We start from the raw sequence: 14,585 nt of genomic DNA, 5'->3' as shown, positions 1-14,585 counted from the left end.
TGTATATTGTCACCCTGCTTATTTAACTTATATGCAGAGTACGTCATGAGAAACACTGGGCTGGAAGAAGCACAGGCTGGAATCAAGATTGCCAGGAGAAATATCAATAACCTCAGATATGCAGATGACACCACCCTTCTGGCAGAAAGTGAATAAGAACTGAAGAGCCTCTTGATAAAAGTGAAAGAGGAGAGTGAAAAACTTGGCTTAAAGCTCAACATTCAGAAAACTAAGATCATGGCATCCAGTCCTATCACTTCATGGCAAATAGATGGATAAACAGTGGAAACAGTGAGATATTTTAATTTTGGGGGCTCCCAAATCACTGCAGATGGTGACTGCAGCCATGAAATTAAAAGACACCTGCTCCTTGGAAGAAAAGCTATGACTAACCTAGATAGCATATTAAAAAGCAGAGACATTACTTTGCCAACAAAGGTCTGTCTAGTTAAAGCTATGGTTTTTCCAGTAGTCATGTATGGATGTGAGAGTTGGACTATAAAGAAAGCTGAGCACAGAAGAATTGATACTTTTGAACTGTGGTGTTGGAAAAGACTCTTGAGAAACCCTTGTACTACAAGGAGATACAACCAGTCCATCCTAAAGGAGATCAGTCCTGGGTGTTGATTGGAGAGACTGATGCTGAAGATGAAACTCCAATACTTTGGCCACCTGAAGCGAAGAGCTGACTCATTTGAAAAGACCCTGATGCTGGGAAAGATTGAAAGCAGGAGGAGAAGGGGAAGACAGAGGATGAGATGGTTGGATGGCATCACTGACTCAATGGATATGAGTTTGAGTAAACTCTGGGAGTTGGTGATGGACAGGGAGGCCTGGTATGCTGCAGCCCATAGGGTCACAGAGTCGGACATGACTGAACGACTGAACTGAACTGATACCTAAGAATCTTAAATTAAGTGTTATTTATAAATTAGTTTTTAAACATTGGAACTTAGCCACATGGTATACAGAAAAGTGATTGGCTAAAAAATTTTCAAAAAAGATCTTGAGAGTAAGAAAGAGCTTATTTCTTTATCTTTACTTCCTGTTTGGTTAAGATCAATGTTAATGCATGGTCTATTGTCAATCTCTGGTGTCCTTTTCTCAGTCATTGCATAAAATTAAAATATAATATGACCTTATGGTTACTGAGAAGACTCTCGAGAGTCTCTTGGACTGCAAGGAGATCAAAACAGTCAATCCTAAAGTAAATCAGTCCTGAATATTCATTGGAAGGACTGATGTTGAAGCTGAAGCTCCAATAGTTTGGCCACCTGATGCAAAGAACTGACTCACTGGAAAAGACTCTGATGCTAAGAAAGATTGAAGGCAGGAGAAGGGGATGACAGAAGATGAGATGCTTGGATGGCATCACTGCCTCGATGGACATGAATTTGAGCAAGCTCCAGGAGTTGCAAAGAGTCGGACACGACTGAGCAACTGAACTGAACTGAATGGTTACCAAGAGGATGGGGTTGGAGGAAGAATAAATTGGGAGTTTGTGATTGACATGTACACACTTCTATATTTAAAATAGGTAACCAAAAACAACAACAAAGTAACTAGTCACTTCATTAGAACTTTGGCCATGGCACAGGTGTAGCATTATGGAAGCAGATGACCATTTCTTTTGCTGAGTCATTCCACAGCAGCTTTGGACTGTAATAGCTGGAAAAGCATAATCTCTGGTCAACCCAGATACAAACTTACCTGTCAAATCATCATAAACAAGTATTTTAAAAACTAACATGCAGAAGACATTCCAGGCCATTGGGTGAAAGATTGCTCTATGGATGACTTGACATATTTCAGTCTTGGAAAACCCACCATTGTCCTCAAACTGGAGAGGGAAAACCACTCAGAACAAAGGACCCCCTGTTCTCCATTATAGCTCCATTATGGTATGAAAATGACCCCATTCGAAAGTTCTATCATTTCATACTTCTTGGCTTAGATGTCCTGCAAGGCCATTTTCAATCTGTGGATGATTACCTTCCTGTTTTATGATTCTAATTTGTCTTCCTTTTATTTATAAACTGGCAGCTTGAGAGCAAAATATAAAATAATGGCATTTAGTGGGTGATTGATTTTTCCATGGACAATGTTATAAATATGGCCATGCGTTTCCCTTTCAGAAATGAATGAGAAGTATTTCAGTGAGATTCTGAAGCATAAATTTAGGGCTATTTGCAAGGCACAAATGACGTTCAAGCAGATTGATGCCTGTAATGGGTAACTCATTGTTCACGTAAAAGAGCCCTGAAAGAGATGCTGGTTTATAGGCCTGGACCTTTGATGGGTGTGGCAAGCTTGTTTGGCTTATGTCACAGAACCATGAGCCACACAACATTCTCGTGTGCGTGCTCATTCGTGTCCAACTCCTTGTGACCCCATGGACTGCAGCCCACAAGTCTCTTCTGTCCATGGAATTTTCCAGACTAGAATACTGGAGTGGAGGGATCTTCCCAACCCAGGATTGAACCCATGTCTTTTGTGTCTCCTGCACTGGAAGGTGGATTCTTTACCACAGCGCCACCTGATACAGTCATGTATCCGTATCCAAAAGGCACCTATATTAAATCAAATGAACAGCATTTTGCCATTGATTATTTATACCTCACTTCATTCCGAAGACTGGAAGACTGGTAAGTAGCTTATGAGTAGGGAATATAGGAAAATGGACACAAACTCCACGGACTGCACAGTATCCCGGATTCATAATTCAACATTCAGCTTCCAGGAGAACAAATATGAGTTGATGTCTTTTGCATATGAATTGTCCTATATTCCTATTTCAAATATAAAGTAACCTGAAAATTTAAACACGCAACTATAGTTTAAAATGTTTGTTTTAATGAATATTAACATTGGCATTCCCTTAACTATTATGGTATGAATATGCAACTATAATTGAACTATTTGTTTTATTTAGTATTAACATTGGGGCTTCATTTTAAGTATTAATTATAATATTTAAATACACAGCTTGCTTTCTGTATTCTATATTGTGCCTTCAACAATATTCCAGAATTTATGGTTTGACTATGATTGGGCATATGGAGCTAACTTACTAAAGATCATTTTGGACTATTTCTTATTCACCCTTAACCCCTAACTGTCTAATTGACTTTATATTTCAAAAACAATGGGTCTTTTTCAAGGTAGAAGTGAGCTCTGCCACCTTGGGCTATCATTGCTTTTGTCTGAATTTCACAGAACTTATTTGAAGCAAAATAGTCTCAAAGGAGAAAAGCCCCAAACTGAAGGATATTAGAATTCTCCATTCTTCCCTCAGCTCCCTATTTTCCTTGACATTTTCCCAAATGTCAAGAGTTCTTTCTATTGAGATTCTTCTGATTTTTTTCTCATTTTCTTTGCCAGCCATGAAAGTGTTTATTTGACATGTGTAACAATGCACCCATTTCCAATTTAAAAGGATTTAAATGGCAAACACAGGTTTCAAACCTGGAGGTAAAGAACAAAAGAGAAATTTTTCTCTCCAAATCTACCCAGACCACAAATCTCAACAGTTAGAAAAGAAGGTGCTGGTCTGTTGGTTATGATAACTGATAAATCCAGACCCCCAAAAGCCATTTGCTCTGATTCATCCAGTAACTGAACATCCCCAAGTGCCACACCCAGGAGCTGGGTCTGTGGATGACATCAGAAAGTTCACAGTCCAGGTAGGATAATTCTAATACATAAAATGCAGCCCATACTAGTTATGGTCTGGATGTTTGTGTTCCGCCAAAATTCGAATGTTGAAATCATAACACCCAAAGGTGATGGCATTAGGAGGTGATTAGGTTGTGAGGTTGGAACCCTCATGAATGAGATTTTGTCATTGTTTGTTGTTTAGTTGCTAAGCCGTGTCTGATTCTTTGCAACCCCATGGACTATAGCCTGCCAGGTTCCTCTGTCCATGGGATTTTCCAGACAAGAATACTGGAATGGGTTGCCATTTCCTTCTCCAGAGGATCATCCCAACCTAGGGATAGAACCCACATCTCCTGTGTCTCCTGCATTGGCAGGCAGATTCTTTACCTCTAGTGCCACATGGGAAGCCCAGGGATTTAATAGCCATATTTAAACAGTCCAGTATAATAGGGATGCTCTAAGGACCATGGCAACCCACTCCAGTATTCTTGCCTGCATTGCAAGTGGATTCTTTTACTGCTGAGCCACCTGGGAAGCCTATAAATGGAATTAGTGCCTATATCAAAAAGACCCCAGAAGACTCTCTTGCCCCTTCCAATAGGTGAGGATACAGTGGGAAATCTGCAACCCAGAAGAGACCCATCACCTGAGGATGCCCACACCCTGATCTCAGACTACCAGCTTCCAGCACTGTGAGCAATAAATTTCTATTTTTTATAAGCCACTCAGTCTGTGGTATTTTATTGCAGCAGCCCAGACAGATTAAGATAACACTTTAACAACATGATCTTTAAGGCACTGTTTTATAAAAATATCAATCAAATACAATATAAACCTGTGCATATGCATCCCCTACAATCTTTCTATTCCCTACTCTGAAGCCTTTTCTAGAAAGTCATTCTAAAGTAATGGAAAGCCCCAAGCTTGGGTTCATGATGTTATTCAGATGTTCAAATAGTCCAGTGTGGCCAGTGAACCAAGAACAGAAAGACGCCAAACAAAGTGCGAATGCCTTCCACCTCTGAAAACTCTTCTGACAGAGCTCTGAGAGCAGAAATTAGAATTTTTAAAAATAATGCAGAGAACGTGTTCATCATACATTCAAGGTACTTTCCATTACAAAAGCCCATGTTTCCTCTTCATCTTGATCACATTATTCCACTAAACCTCTAATTGTGAGTCATTTATTCAATTTTTCTTTCTAAAAAATATCATACATCTTGCATTCTGTCATTCTTAGAATTCAAGAGAGAAAAACAATGAGACTTCTTAATCCCACAGCTTCTGTTAATGAAATGCAGGATTGGGGAAATCAATCTTAGAGCAATCCATTACCATCATCAGCTGAACAAACACATTCTTGCTTCACTGGCCTCTTCCTACTTAGGAAATGTTGAACCTCAGACCCAAGTTGTAACTGGAGTCTTTCTAGACCTAATGTCCCCATTTAGAACATCTATCATTCTATGATCCAGCAAAACCATAAGCATCTTGCTGGGTCTTCCTGTATCTCAGCTGCAGGGCCATCTGCAAGTGAGGTTAAAATTGCCTAAGAAGTTGAATTTTCATTTGACCTTTTCCTGCTAAGCCTTTGAGGCCAGTTGCAAAATCCATATTTTATGCAGGTATCCTCAGTATCTGTGCTTAACTGGTCTAAATTATACAGTTCCTTGCAAACCTATTACTCACACATTGGCATCTGTTTCAGCTTACTGTTACATCATAGGAAACACAGAACTATACTAATTTTCACTTTAGACCTGTTTTATCTTAATATTTCTCTCTCCAAAGGATTACCCTGAATGCTGGTTAAGTAAACCCTAAACCAGTGTCAAATGCAAATTTTAAACCAATGGCTACCTTTGAAAAATGAAGTCATGTCTTGTCCATCCCCTCTACCCCTGATATAAGTGGCAGAGCTTCCCCCTGGCAGTCTCTTTCCAAAACAATGTGGTTCACTGTTTGCTTCTTGCTTCAGAGATTTAGTGTATCAGGCAAGTAGCTTCTGATTCAGCGCTAAGGATACACTGTGTAGGTCTCTGCTCAGTTATGTCCAACTCTTTGTGACCCCAAGGACTGTAGCCTTCCAGGCTCCTCTGTCCATGGAATTTTCCAGGCAAGAATACTGGAGCGGTTTACCATTTCCTTCTCCAGGGGATCTTCCCAACTCAGGGCTCGAACCTGCTTCTTTTACATCTCCTGCATTGACAGGAAGGTTCCTTACCACCAGTGCCACCTGGGATACACATGAAGGTCTAAAGATTTGCCCTTTAATTCCTCCTTGTGTTCAAACCAGCCCTGGACAGGTACAGTCTTATTGTCATCGCCAAGTCTGGATGGGAGAAAGGCCCAGAAACCTGGCACCAAATTGCAACATTCCACCGAAACCGATGCTAGAAAAGAGACCAGGAACAGCAACAAGGAAGGGTCAGGAGAACACTTTCCCAAAGGGGTTTCAAGTCTAATTCACAGCTGTCAAGGATGTATTATGCAATGGGGAACACCTCACCGCCTCACAAAAAGTACATGTCATTTTGCAAAGCCACTCTCCAAACATGTGCCGTTATGCGGTACATTCTTGCTCCTGGCTCTACTAAATCAGTTCTTTTGAAAAGGAACTTAAAAAGACACCTGAACGAGAAAATGGGACTGACTGTCATTATTGGCAGAACTTATTTCACATGGTATTATTAGGTCACTAAACAAAGGGAGCCTTTTTCTTCTCCCTATGTGAGAAATCCGGTGGGGAAAGATGAGAATGCATTTTGTAAACGTCAGCCGTGGTGGTTAGGATTTCTGATCCAGCAAATGTACCTAAGCTTGCATCTTAATCCCTGCTAAGTGATCTTGCAGTTCATCTTGTAGATTGCTCCAGGCACCTCTGACACACTTTAATACCGAAATGTAAATTAGACACCCCCGCCAACCACCTCCACTCTGTCACGTTGCCCTAAATTTGGACTTTACTTGCCTTGCTACACGTGAGCTTCTCTTTTCAATCACATGCCATTTCCCCCATAAAGTGTTATCAAAAGGGGAAAAGAAGATGTTGTGTTGTCCTAAAGTCACCCAATTTGAATCAAGCTGCAGGCTCATGAAAGGCTGCAAGAACTCAAGAGAGCCCACTCTGGGGAGCATTTAGCCACTGGGGAGCCTCTCCTCCCAGCCCAGCTGTGAACCTCAGAATTTCTAGAGCAGGAGATAAACCCGAACATCTGGAGCAGGAATGAGGTGCCCATCAGACTCAAATAAAACCCAAAGTCGTAGGAAAGTCTGAGAAAATCCACTGCTTTGGCTCTCTGGGGTAATTAGTTACATGGGTAAGTAAATGATCATCTGAAATCCACACCCACCTGAGAGTTATTAAAACCGGAAGCCACATGGAATTCATTTAACTAAAGAAAAGCTTGAGGAGGAAGGAGGGGAGATTCAGTCCTCTACCCAGAAAGGAGTTTCTGTTCAACTTTATGAAACATTTTAAGTAGATTTAAGTTTGAGTCAAAGGACCAATTCCCACTCTCCAAGGAGAACACTCCCAAGAAACTGGGAGATGAGCCAGGGAGCTGGTCACCCTGAGGACGGGGCTGCATGGGACCTGAGCAGGGAACCCGTGTAGGAGGGAGAAAGGTGGCGGGGGTGAGGGGGAATGCTGGATTGAGGCGGGTGACAGCAAAGGGAAGTCAAGGTGTGAGACACTGTGGGAGTTTATCAACATTCAAGGAAAGAGGCAGAGTTCTTGGAAGAGCCCAGCAAGGCATCTGACAGATGCTGGGGGGCAGGGCTGTGGTTGCAGAACTGCCCTAATTACAGGTTCAGCAGAAATGAGGTTGTGATCCTAATGATGGGTGAGCTCTGGGATACTTGCTGTCTCCCTGAGGACCCACAGTTAAGTGAACACTGCCAAGCTGAGGCATTCTAGAAAGCTCCAGATGCTGAGCAAGGAGACTCTGGTAAAGATGGGGGTGACAGCCAGAGGGGAGAACCAGCAGGAAGTTCCCCACTCCTGAAGAGTCCCCTTTAGCCAACCTGATTGAACACAGGGAGGGCCCTGGGCTGCACAGGTTTCCAAGCCCTTCTATATGAACCTATTAAATTGTATATGAAAACCCCACTCCACACAGTTGTTTCTGCTACTCACAAGCAAGGTGAGCTGGTGCAAACAGAGAAGCTTCTAGAATCTCCGTTGAGTCTGCAGAAAGCCCCTTAAGTGAACATTCAGGACCAGGAGGCCCAGCTTCCTGGCCTCGCCCCCCACCCTCACCCCCTCTGTCCACCTCTTTCTTCTCTGGCACCCATCGTTCACATGGACCAGGAAATTCCATGTGCCGTTTGGACATCAAGACCCACCCAAGTCCTGATTCTACCCTTCACGAGCTGGTGGCTTTGAGCCAACTGACCTTGACCTGTGCCTCAGTTTCCTCATCCGTCAGTTGGGAATCATAACAGCACCCACTTATTCCCAGATGGCACTAGTGGTGAAGGATTCCCCCCCACCCCCCGCCAACGCGGGAGACATAAGACCTTCGGTCGGGAAGATCCCCTGGAGGACAGCACGGCAACCCACCTCAGTATTCTTGCCTGGAGAATCTCATGGACAGAAGAACCTGGAAGGCTGAAGTCCATAGTGTCACACAGAGTCAGATAGACTGAAGCAACTTAGCACGCACATGGTAATTCTATTCTAATTCACGGGGTTGTAAGGAAGTTCAAATAAGACAACTAGATACCCCGCTTGGTTCTAAGGATGCTGGGCAAATAGGAGCTGCCATGGCGGTCACCCTTGTTGCTGCTGGAATAACCCTGCCTTCCCCTCTTCCATCCACACTTGCCCTCCTCCTTGCCCTTGACTCCATCCCAAACCCAATTCCTAAATCTCATAATGCTTTGCCTACTCTGTCTTCCTGTCATGCTTGTATCAAAAGTCACCCATCAGGAAAATGAAAGCTGGAAAGAGGCATTTTATTGCTGAAGTTGTTAATTTTACTGTATATATATACATATATATATGTATATATATGTAAGTCATTCAGTCATGTCCAACTCTTTGTGACCCAATAGATTGTAGCCCACCAGGCTCCTCTGTCCATGGGATTTTCCAGGCAAGAAATACTAGAGGGGGTTGCCATTCCCTTCTCCGGGGGATCTTCCCAACCCAGGGATCAAACCTGGGTCTCCTGCATTGCAGGCAATCCTTTATATCAAAAGTCACCCATTAGACATATGAAAGCAGGAAAGAAGCATTTTATTTTTAAAGTTGTTAATTTTACTGTAGATTTCCAAAAAAGGTTCACCCGTCTGTTAAAAAAAGAAGACAGACAAAATAAAAGATCTAAAAAGTAATGATTTAAGTGCCAACCAAAAGGAAATGAAAGTGGATTTGTCTTGGTTACCAAGTGCAAATTAGAGGGTGATGCTATACAACCCCAAATCTGCCTTTTTGTAAAGATAGAGAATACGATCTTTTTAAAAATACAGTGAGCATTCAGTTTGCCCCCCAACAAACTCTCTTCTGCATAAACAGATGCAGCGCAGTGACTTTCAGTTGAAAACTGTAGCCCCTCTTCTCCCAGGGTCTCTCCCATCTTAGACCCACACACCCATACACATAGATTTTTCGTGGTTCACTGGACTTGCATTTCTCTCCTGGTTTTACTCTGATTAACTGCAGATGTAATTTGTACAGGCAAGGTTTCCACAGGATCATGCAATGCAATCCTTCCCTTGCTTCTCTTCCAAGGCTGACTTTCACCAGATGGCCAGCCTGCTCACATTCTAAAAGGTACCCACCAAGGAAGATATGTGAAGACCCACACACCGCAAGAGGACAAATCTTTGCAAGAGACTAAAAACACTCACTCAGCCTTCTCTCCTGAGGTCTAAATCCCAAAGCACTTTCCAACTCACAGTTCAATCAGAAGCAAACAATGAATCCCTTTCATTTTTAATTTGTAAAAGTTGCAACTTAACCAATTTTTGCACTTGCAATGCAAACCCAGATAGGAACAGAGTCAGTCTTCCAGGTAAATAGCTCCAGGGTTGACATGCTCTCACCACTCGGAAGCCCTTCACATCTTCTGAGTCTAACTTTGCCCCGTCTCACCCCCAGGTTTCCCTCCCAGAGTGGAAGCCCCACTCACCTCACTCATGATGCTGTAACAACGGGCAGCTCCGTATCCCCACCGGCCACACGGAGAGCACTGCTCAGGGGTCGCTGCTCCCCGTTCTGGCTTTTCTCTTAAAAAGGGCTGCCCGGTGGCATCATGCTTCCTCTGAGCCAATGAGATTCATTCACCTGTCTGAACGCCTGGCAGATATCTGAGAGCTCCCAGGGCCACCTAGTGGAGCAAAGGAGAAAGGCAGGCTGGGTCAGGGCTCCAAGCCCCACCAGGGAGGGAAAGAAAGGACAGATGACAAGATAGTCTAAGTAGGAAGCACAGAGATCATCACAGATTTGTCACTCCATAATTCCAAGGGGTACGGGATTTAGATACTTGGAAAATGCACTTTCAATGTCAGCGAGCAGAAGGTTTGTTTTTGGAAGGAAGAGCAGTTCTGAAAATCCTGATGCTAGTCACCCAGCAACCCCCTGGTTTACTTGGGAGGCGCCTGCCCTTCGTAGCACAATCTCAGCTTTGAGAGTTGAATATTTTCTGCTCCTCTTTCTCCAACCCCAAATCTGCCAGCCTGCCTGCGCCCCAGGTTCTCATCTCCGGTGGGAGGAAGTGAGCAGTTGGGGTCATGGACTTGGAGAGTCACACTGTGACTCCTCAGAGGACAGCATCCCTCCTCTCCCCAGCTATTCCTATGGTTGTGATAGCCTCACCAGTGCTGGAGAAGACTTGGCTTTGACCCTGGAATCTGCCCATCCAGCCTGGCAGTGAAGATCCTTTTGCCCAGGTCTGGACTACTAAGCTGAAACTCCAATACTTTGGCCACCTGATGTGAAGAACTGACTCCTTGGAAAAGACCTTGATGCTGGGAAAGATTGAAGGCAGGAGGAGAAGGGGATGATAAAGGGTGAGATGGTTGGGTGGCATCATCGACTCAATGGACATGAGTTTCAGCAATCCAGGAGTTGATGATGGACAGGAAAGCCTGGTGTGCTGCAGGCCATGGGGTCACAAAGAGTCGGACACGACTGAGTGACTGAACTGAACTGGACTGCTAAGACCCTGAGCAGCATCTGCATGGGCCCTTGATTTTGACAGGGCAGATGTTACAGAAGGGAATGCAGCCAATCCTCAGACCTGAGATACATGTGGCTGCCTGTCTCCTTGGTCCACCACTAGTCAGGACACCTGCCGGCAACTTGCTGGCTTCAATTGGGTCCAGATTCAAGTAGGAGCCTCAGCATGCTAACAAGAATGCCTTCTCATGGCAAATACTTCAAAGAATAAGAGTAACACCTCACATGCAAAGGACCCACCAGAGATGCAAGCATATCCAAGTGATGGCTACCAAACAGCTGGTGTAGACAAATAAATGAGGACCTGGGTACCACAGTATGATCCTCAGATGCGCCATGGGCTTCACCTGTCACCTGGAGCACAGACACTGTATCCACACTCGCTTGTGGAAATGATGTTAATCAGAGCCCTGTCTCTGACTCTCCTCCATTTCCATCCAGCCATCACCCCAGCAGCCTCTCCCTCCAACATCCTCCTCCACAGCCCCTCCCTCTCTCACCTGACACCCCAGAGGGCTTTCCTAACACCTCTATGCCCTCTTTCTCCAGGCTTCCTGTTCCCAGCAGGCACCCTCTCCTCTCCATGCCAACAATCACGTAAACCTTAATCCTCTCCAAGTTCTTTCCAGATCATCCTTACACACTGCCTGGAGATGACCCACAGTGACTGCTTGGGGGTGAGGTCCCACCAACTCTGCCTCACAGCCACCCTGAAATGCAGATACCCTAGGGGGACCTGGGAATAGTTGGGTGACCTACTGTTTGAATCCCCACCTGCTGGATCCACAGAAGCTACTTTCTGAGTTTGGAGAAGGAAGTAAGAAATGGTGACTGCAGGGCAGGTGCAAAATTTAAGGAGGCACTCACTCTCAGGTTCCTGCAAATGCCAGAGCTTCACCTGCTCAAACCTAAAAGCTGGTGCCTCCTTAAATTGTGTGCCCAATTTGGTCCTAGCCTTGCTGGCAGCTCCCCAGTTCCCAAGGGGAGGGTTGATAAGCTTCATATCAAAGAATAAAGTGAGGTAAAAGGAGAGAACAGAACCCCTCTGGGCACCATCTAAGAAGAGGTTTGTACATGGCTTTTGCAGAGTGTTGGAGCCAGAAATCAAATTGCCAACATCCACTGGATCGTTGAAAAAGCAAGAAAGTTCCAGAAAAACATCTACTTCTGCTTTATTGCCTATGCCAAAGCCTTTGACTGTGTGGATCACAATAAACTGTGGAAAATTCTGAAAGAGATGGGAATACCAGATCACCTGACCTGCTTCTTGAGAAACCTGTATGCAGGTCAGGAAGTAACAGAACTGGACATGGAACAACAGACTGGTTCCAAATAGGAAAAGGACTACATCAAGGCTGTATATTGTCACCCTGCTTATTTAACTTATATGCAGAGTACATCATGAGAAACGCTGGGCTGGAAGAAGCACAGGCTGGAATCAAGATTGCCAGGAGAAATATCAATAACCTCAGATATGCAGATGACACCACCCTTCTGGCAGATAGTGAAGAAGAACTGAAGAGCCTCTTGATAAAAGTGAAAGAGGAGAGTGAAAAATTTGGCTTGCTTCTGCTAAGTTGCTTCAGTCGTGTCCAATTCTGTGCGATCCCATAGACAGCAGCCCACTAGGCTCCTCTATCCCTGGGATTCTCCAGGCAAGAATACTGGAGTGGGTTGCCATTTCCTTCTCCGATGCATGAAAGTGAAAAGTGAAAGTGAAGTCGCTCAGTTGTGTCCAACTCTTAGCAACCCCATGGACTGGAGCCTACCAGGCTCCTCCGTCCACAGGATTTTCCAGGCAAGAGTACTGGGGTGGGGTGCCATTAAGCTCAACATTCAGAAAACTAAGATCATGGCATCTGGTCCCATCATTTCATGGCAAGTAGATGGGGAAACAGTGGAAACAGTGGCTGACTTTATTTGGGGGGCTCCAAAATCACTGTAGATGGTGACTGGAGCCATGAAATTAAAATACGCTTACTCCCTGGAAGAAAAGTTATGACCAACCTAGACAGCATATTTAAAAGCAGAGACATTACTTTGCCAACAAAGGTCTGTCTAGTCAAGGCTATGGTTTTTCCAGTGGTCATGTATGGATGTGAGAGCTGAGTGCCAAAGAATTGATGCTTTTGAACTGTGGTGTTGGAGAAGACTCTTGAGAGTCCCTTGGACTGCAAGGAGATCCAACTGGTCCATCCTAAAGGAGATCAGTCCTGGGTGTTCATTGGAAGGACTGATGTTGAAGCTGAAACTCCAATACTTTGGCCACCTGATGAGGAGAGCTGACTCATTTGAAAAGACTCTGTGCTGGGAAAGATTGAGGGCAGGAGGAGAAGGGGACGACAGAGGATGAGATGGTTGGATGGCATCACCAACTCAATGAACATGGGTTTGGGTAAACTCCAGGAGTTGGTGATGGACAGGGAGGCCTGTCGTGCTGCGGTTCATGGGGTCACAAAGAGCTGGACACAACTGAGTGACTGAACTGACTGATGGAGCCAGAATGCACATTTCAAGATGAAAACAGCACAGATAAATACAATGAGCAGTGTGAGCGCTGGATGGAAACTTCAGAACCATCAAGCACAGGCTGCCCAAGGAGGCTGACACAGAAGCACTGGGTCTGAGCCCTTGTCTGAGCCTTGTGAACACCAGTGAGCAGGACCACAAAGAAGACAGAATCAGGAGTCTCCATGGCTTGTGAACCCACCTTCTTCATTTATAGCCATTTTACGTGGGAACTGTATCTATAGAAGGTCCCCTTTCAGTGGGAAAATTGGTATATTCATTATAATAATTCCTATTTCACAGAACAAGATAAATAGGTTTAATATATAAATTAAGCATACACATGGGAAATAGATGGGGAAACAGTGGAAACAGTGTCAGACTTTATTTTTGGGGGCTCCAAAATCACTGCAGATGGTGACTGCAGCCATGAAATTAAAAGACGCTCACTCCTTTGAAGGAAAGTTATGACCAACCTAGATAGCATAATCAAAAGCAGAGACATTACTTTGCCAACAAAGGTCCGTCTAGTCAAGGCTATGGTTTTTCCTGTGGTCATGTATGGATGTGAGAGCTGAGTGCCAAAGAATTGATGCTTTTGAACTGTGGTGTTGGAGAAGACTCTTGAGAGTCCCTTGGACTGCAAGGAGATCCAACCAGTCCATTCTGAAGGAGATCAGCCCTGGGATTTCTTTGGAAGGAATGATGCTAAAGCTGAAACTCCAGTAATTTGGGCACCTCATGTGAAGAGTTGACTCATTGGAAAAGACTCTGATGCTGGGAGGGATTTGGGGCAGGAGGAGAAGGGGACGACAGAGGATGAGCTGGCTGGATGGCATCACTGACTCGATGGACGTGAGTCTGAGTGAACTCCCGGAGTTTGTGATGGACAGGGAGGCCTGGTGTGCTGCGATTCATGGCGTCGCAAAGAGTCGGACGTGACTGAGCGACTGAACCAAACTGAACTGAACTGATACATATCCTATCCACACGAAGGATTTGCAGGCTCTCAAAGCATCTTCTTGCCAGCCCATCCTGACAGCATACTCCTCAAAATTCTGTCCCCAATTTCACACAAGGGAGAACCCAGGCGGGATGCCTTTAGGACTCCCCAGGGGCTTAGGAAGGGGAGTTGGGAAGAGGAAGGTCGAGGTCAAGAACCAGGTCCGCAGTGTCTCCGACTGATGCACTGCAGACCGGAGGAGGGAGGGCAGGGCTCCGTCCTCCCCTTGAG

At 44.7% G+C, this 14,585-nt stretch overlaps 1 protein-coding gene across 1 annotated transcript in view; it reads right to left on the bottom strand.

The window, feature by feature from the left end:
• PCP4 (Purkinje cell protein 4) overlaps positions 1-9,904 on the bottom strand; it is a 68,650-nt gene extending 58,746 nt beyond the window's left edge. The window contains exon 1 of the mRNA XM_061422013.1: positions 9,795-9,904. Within this exon, the coding sequence (XP_061277997.1) occupies positions 9,795-9,803 (9 nt within the window). The 5' untranslated portion in view covers positions 9,804-9,904. The remainder of the gene's footprint in view (positions 1-9,794) is intronic.
• Positions 9,905-14,585: the final 4,681 nt, after the last annotated feature.

Source organism: Bos javanicus, chromosome 1, assembly GCF_032452875.1.
Source record: "Bos javanicus breed banteng chromosome 1, ARS-OSU_banteng_1.0, whole genome shotgun sequence".
Lineage (NCBI taxonomy): Eukaryota > Metazoa > Chordata > Mammalia > Artiodactyla > Bovidae > Bos > Bos javanicus.
This window is presented reverse-complemented; position numbering and strand designations above follow the sequence as displayed.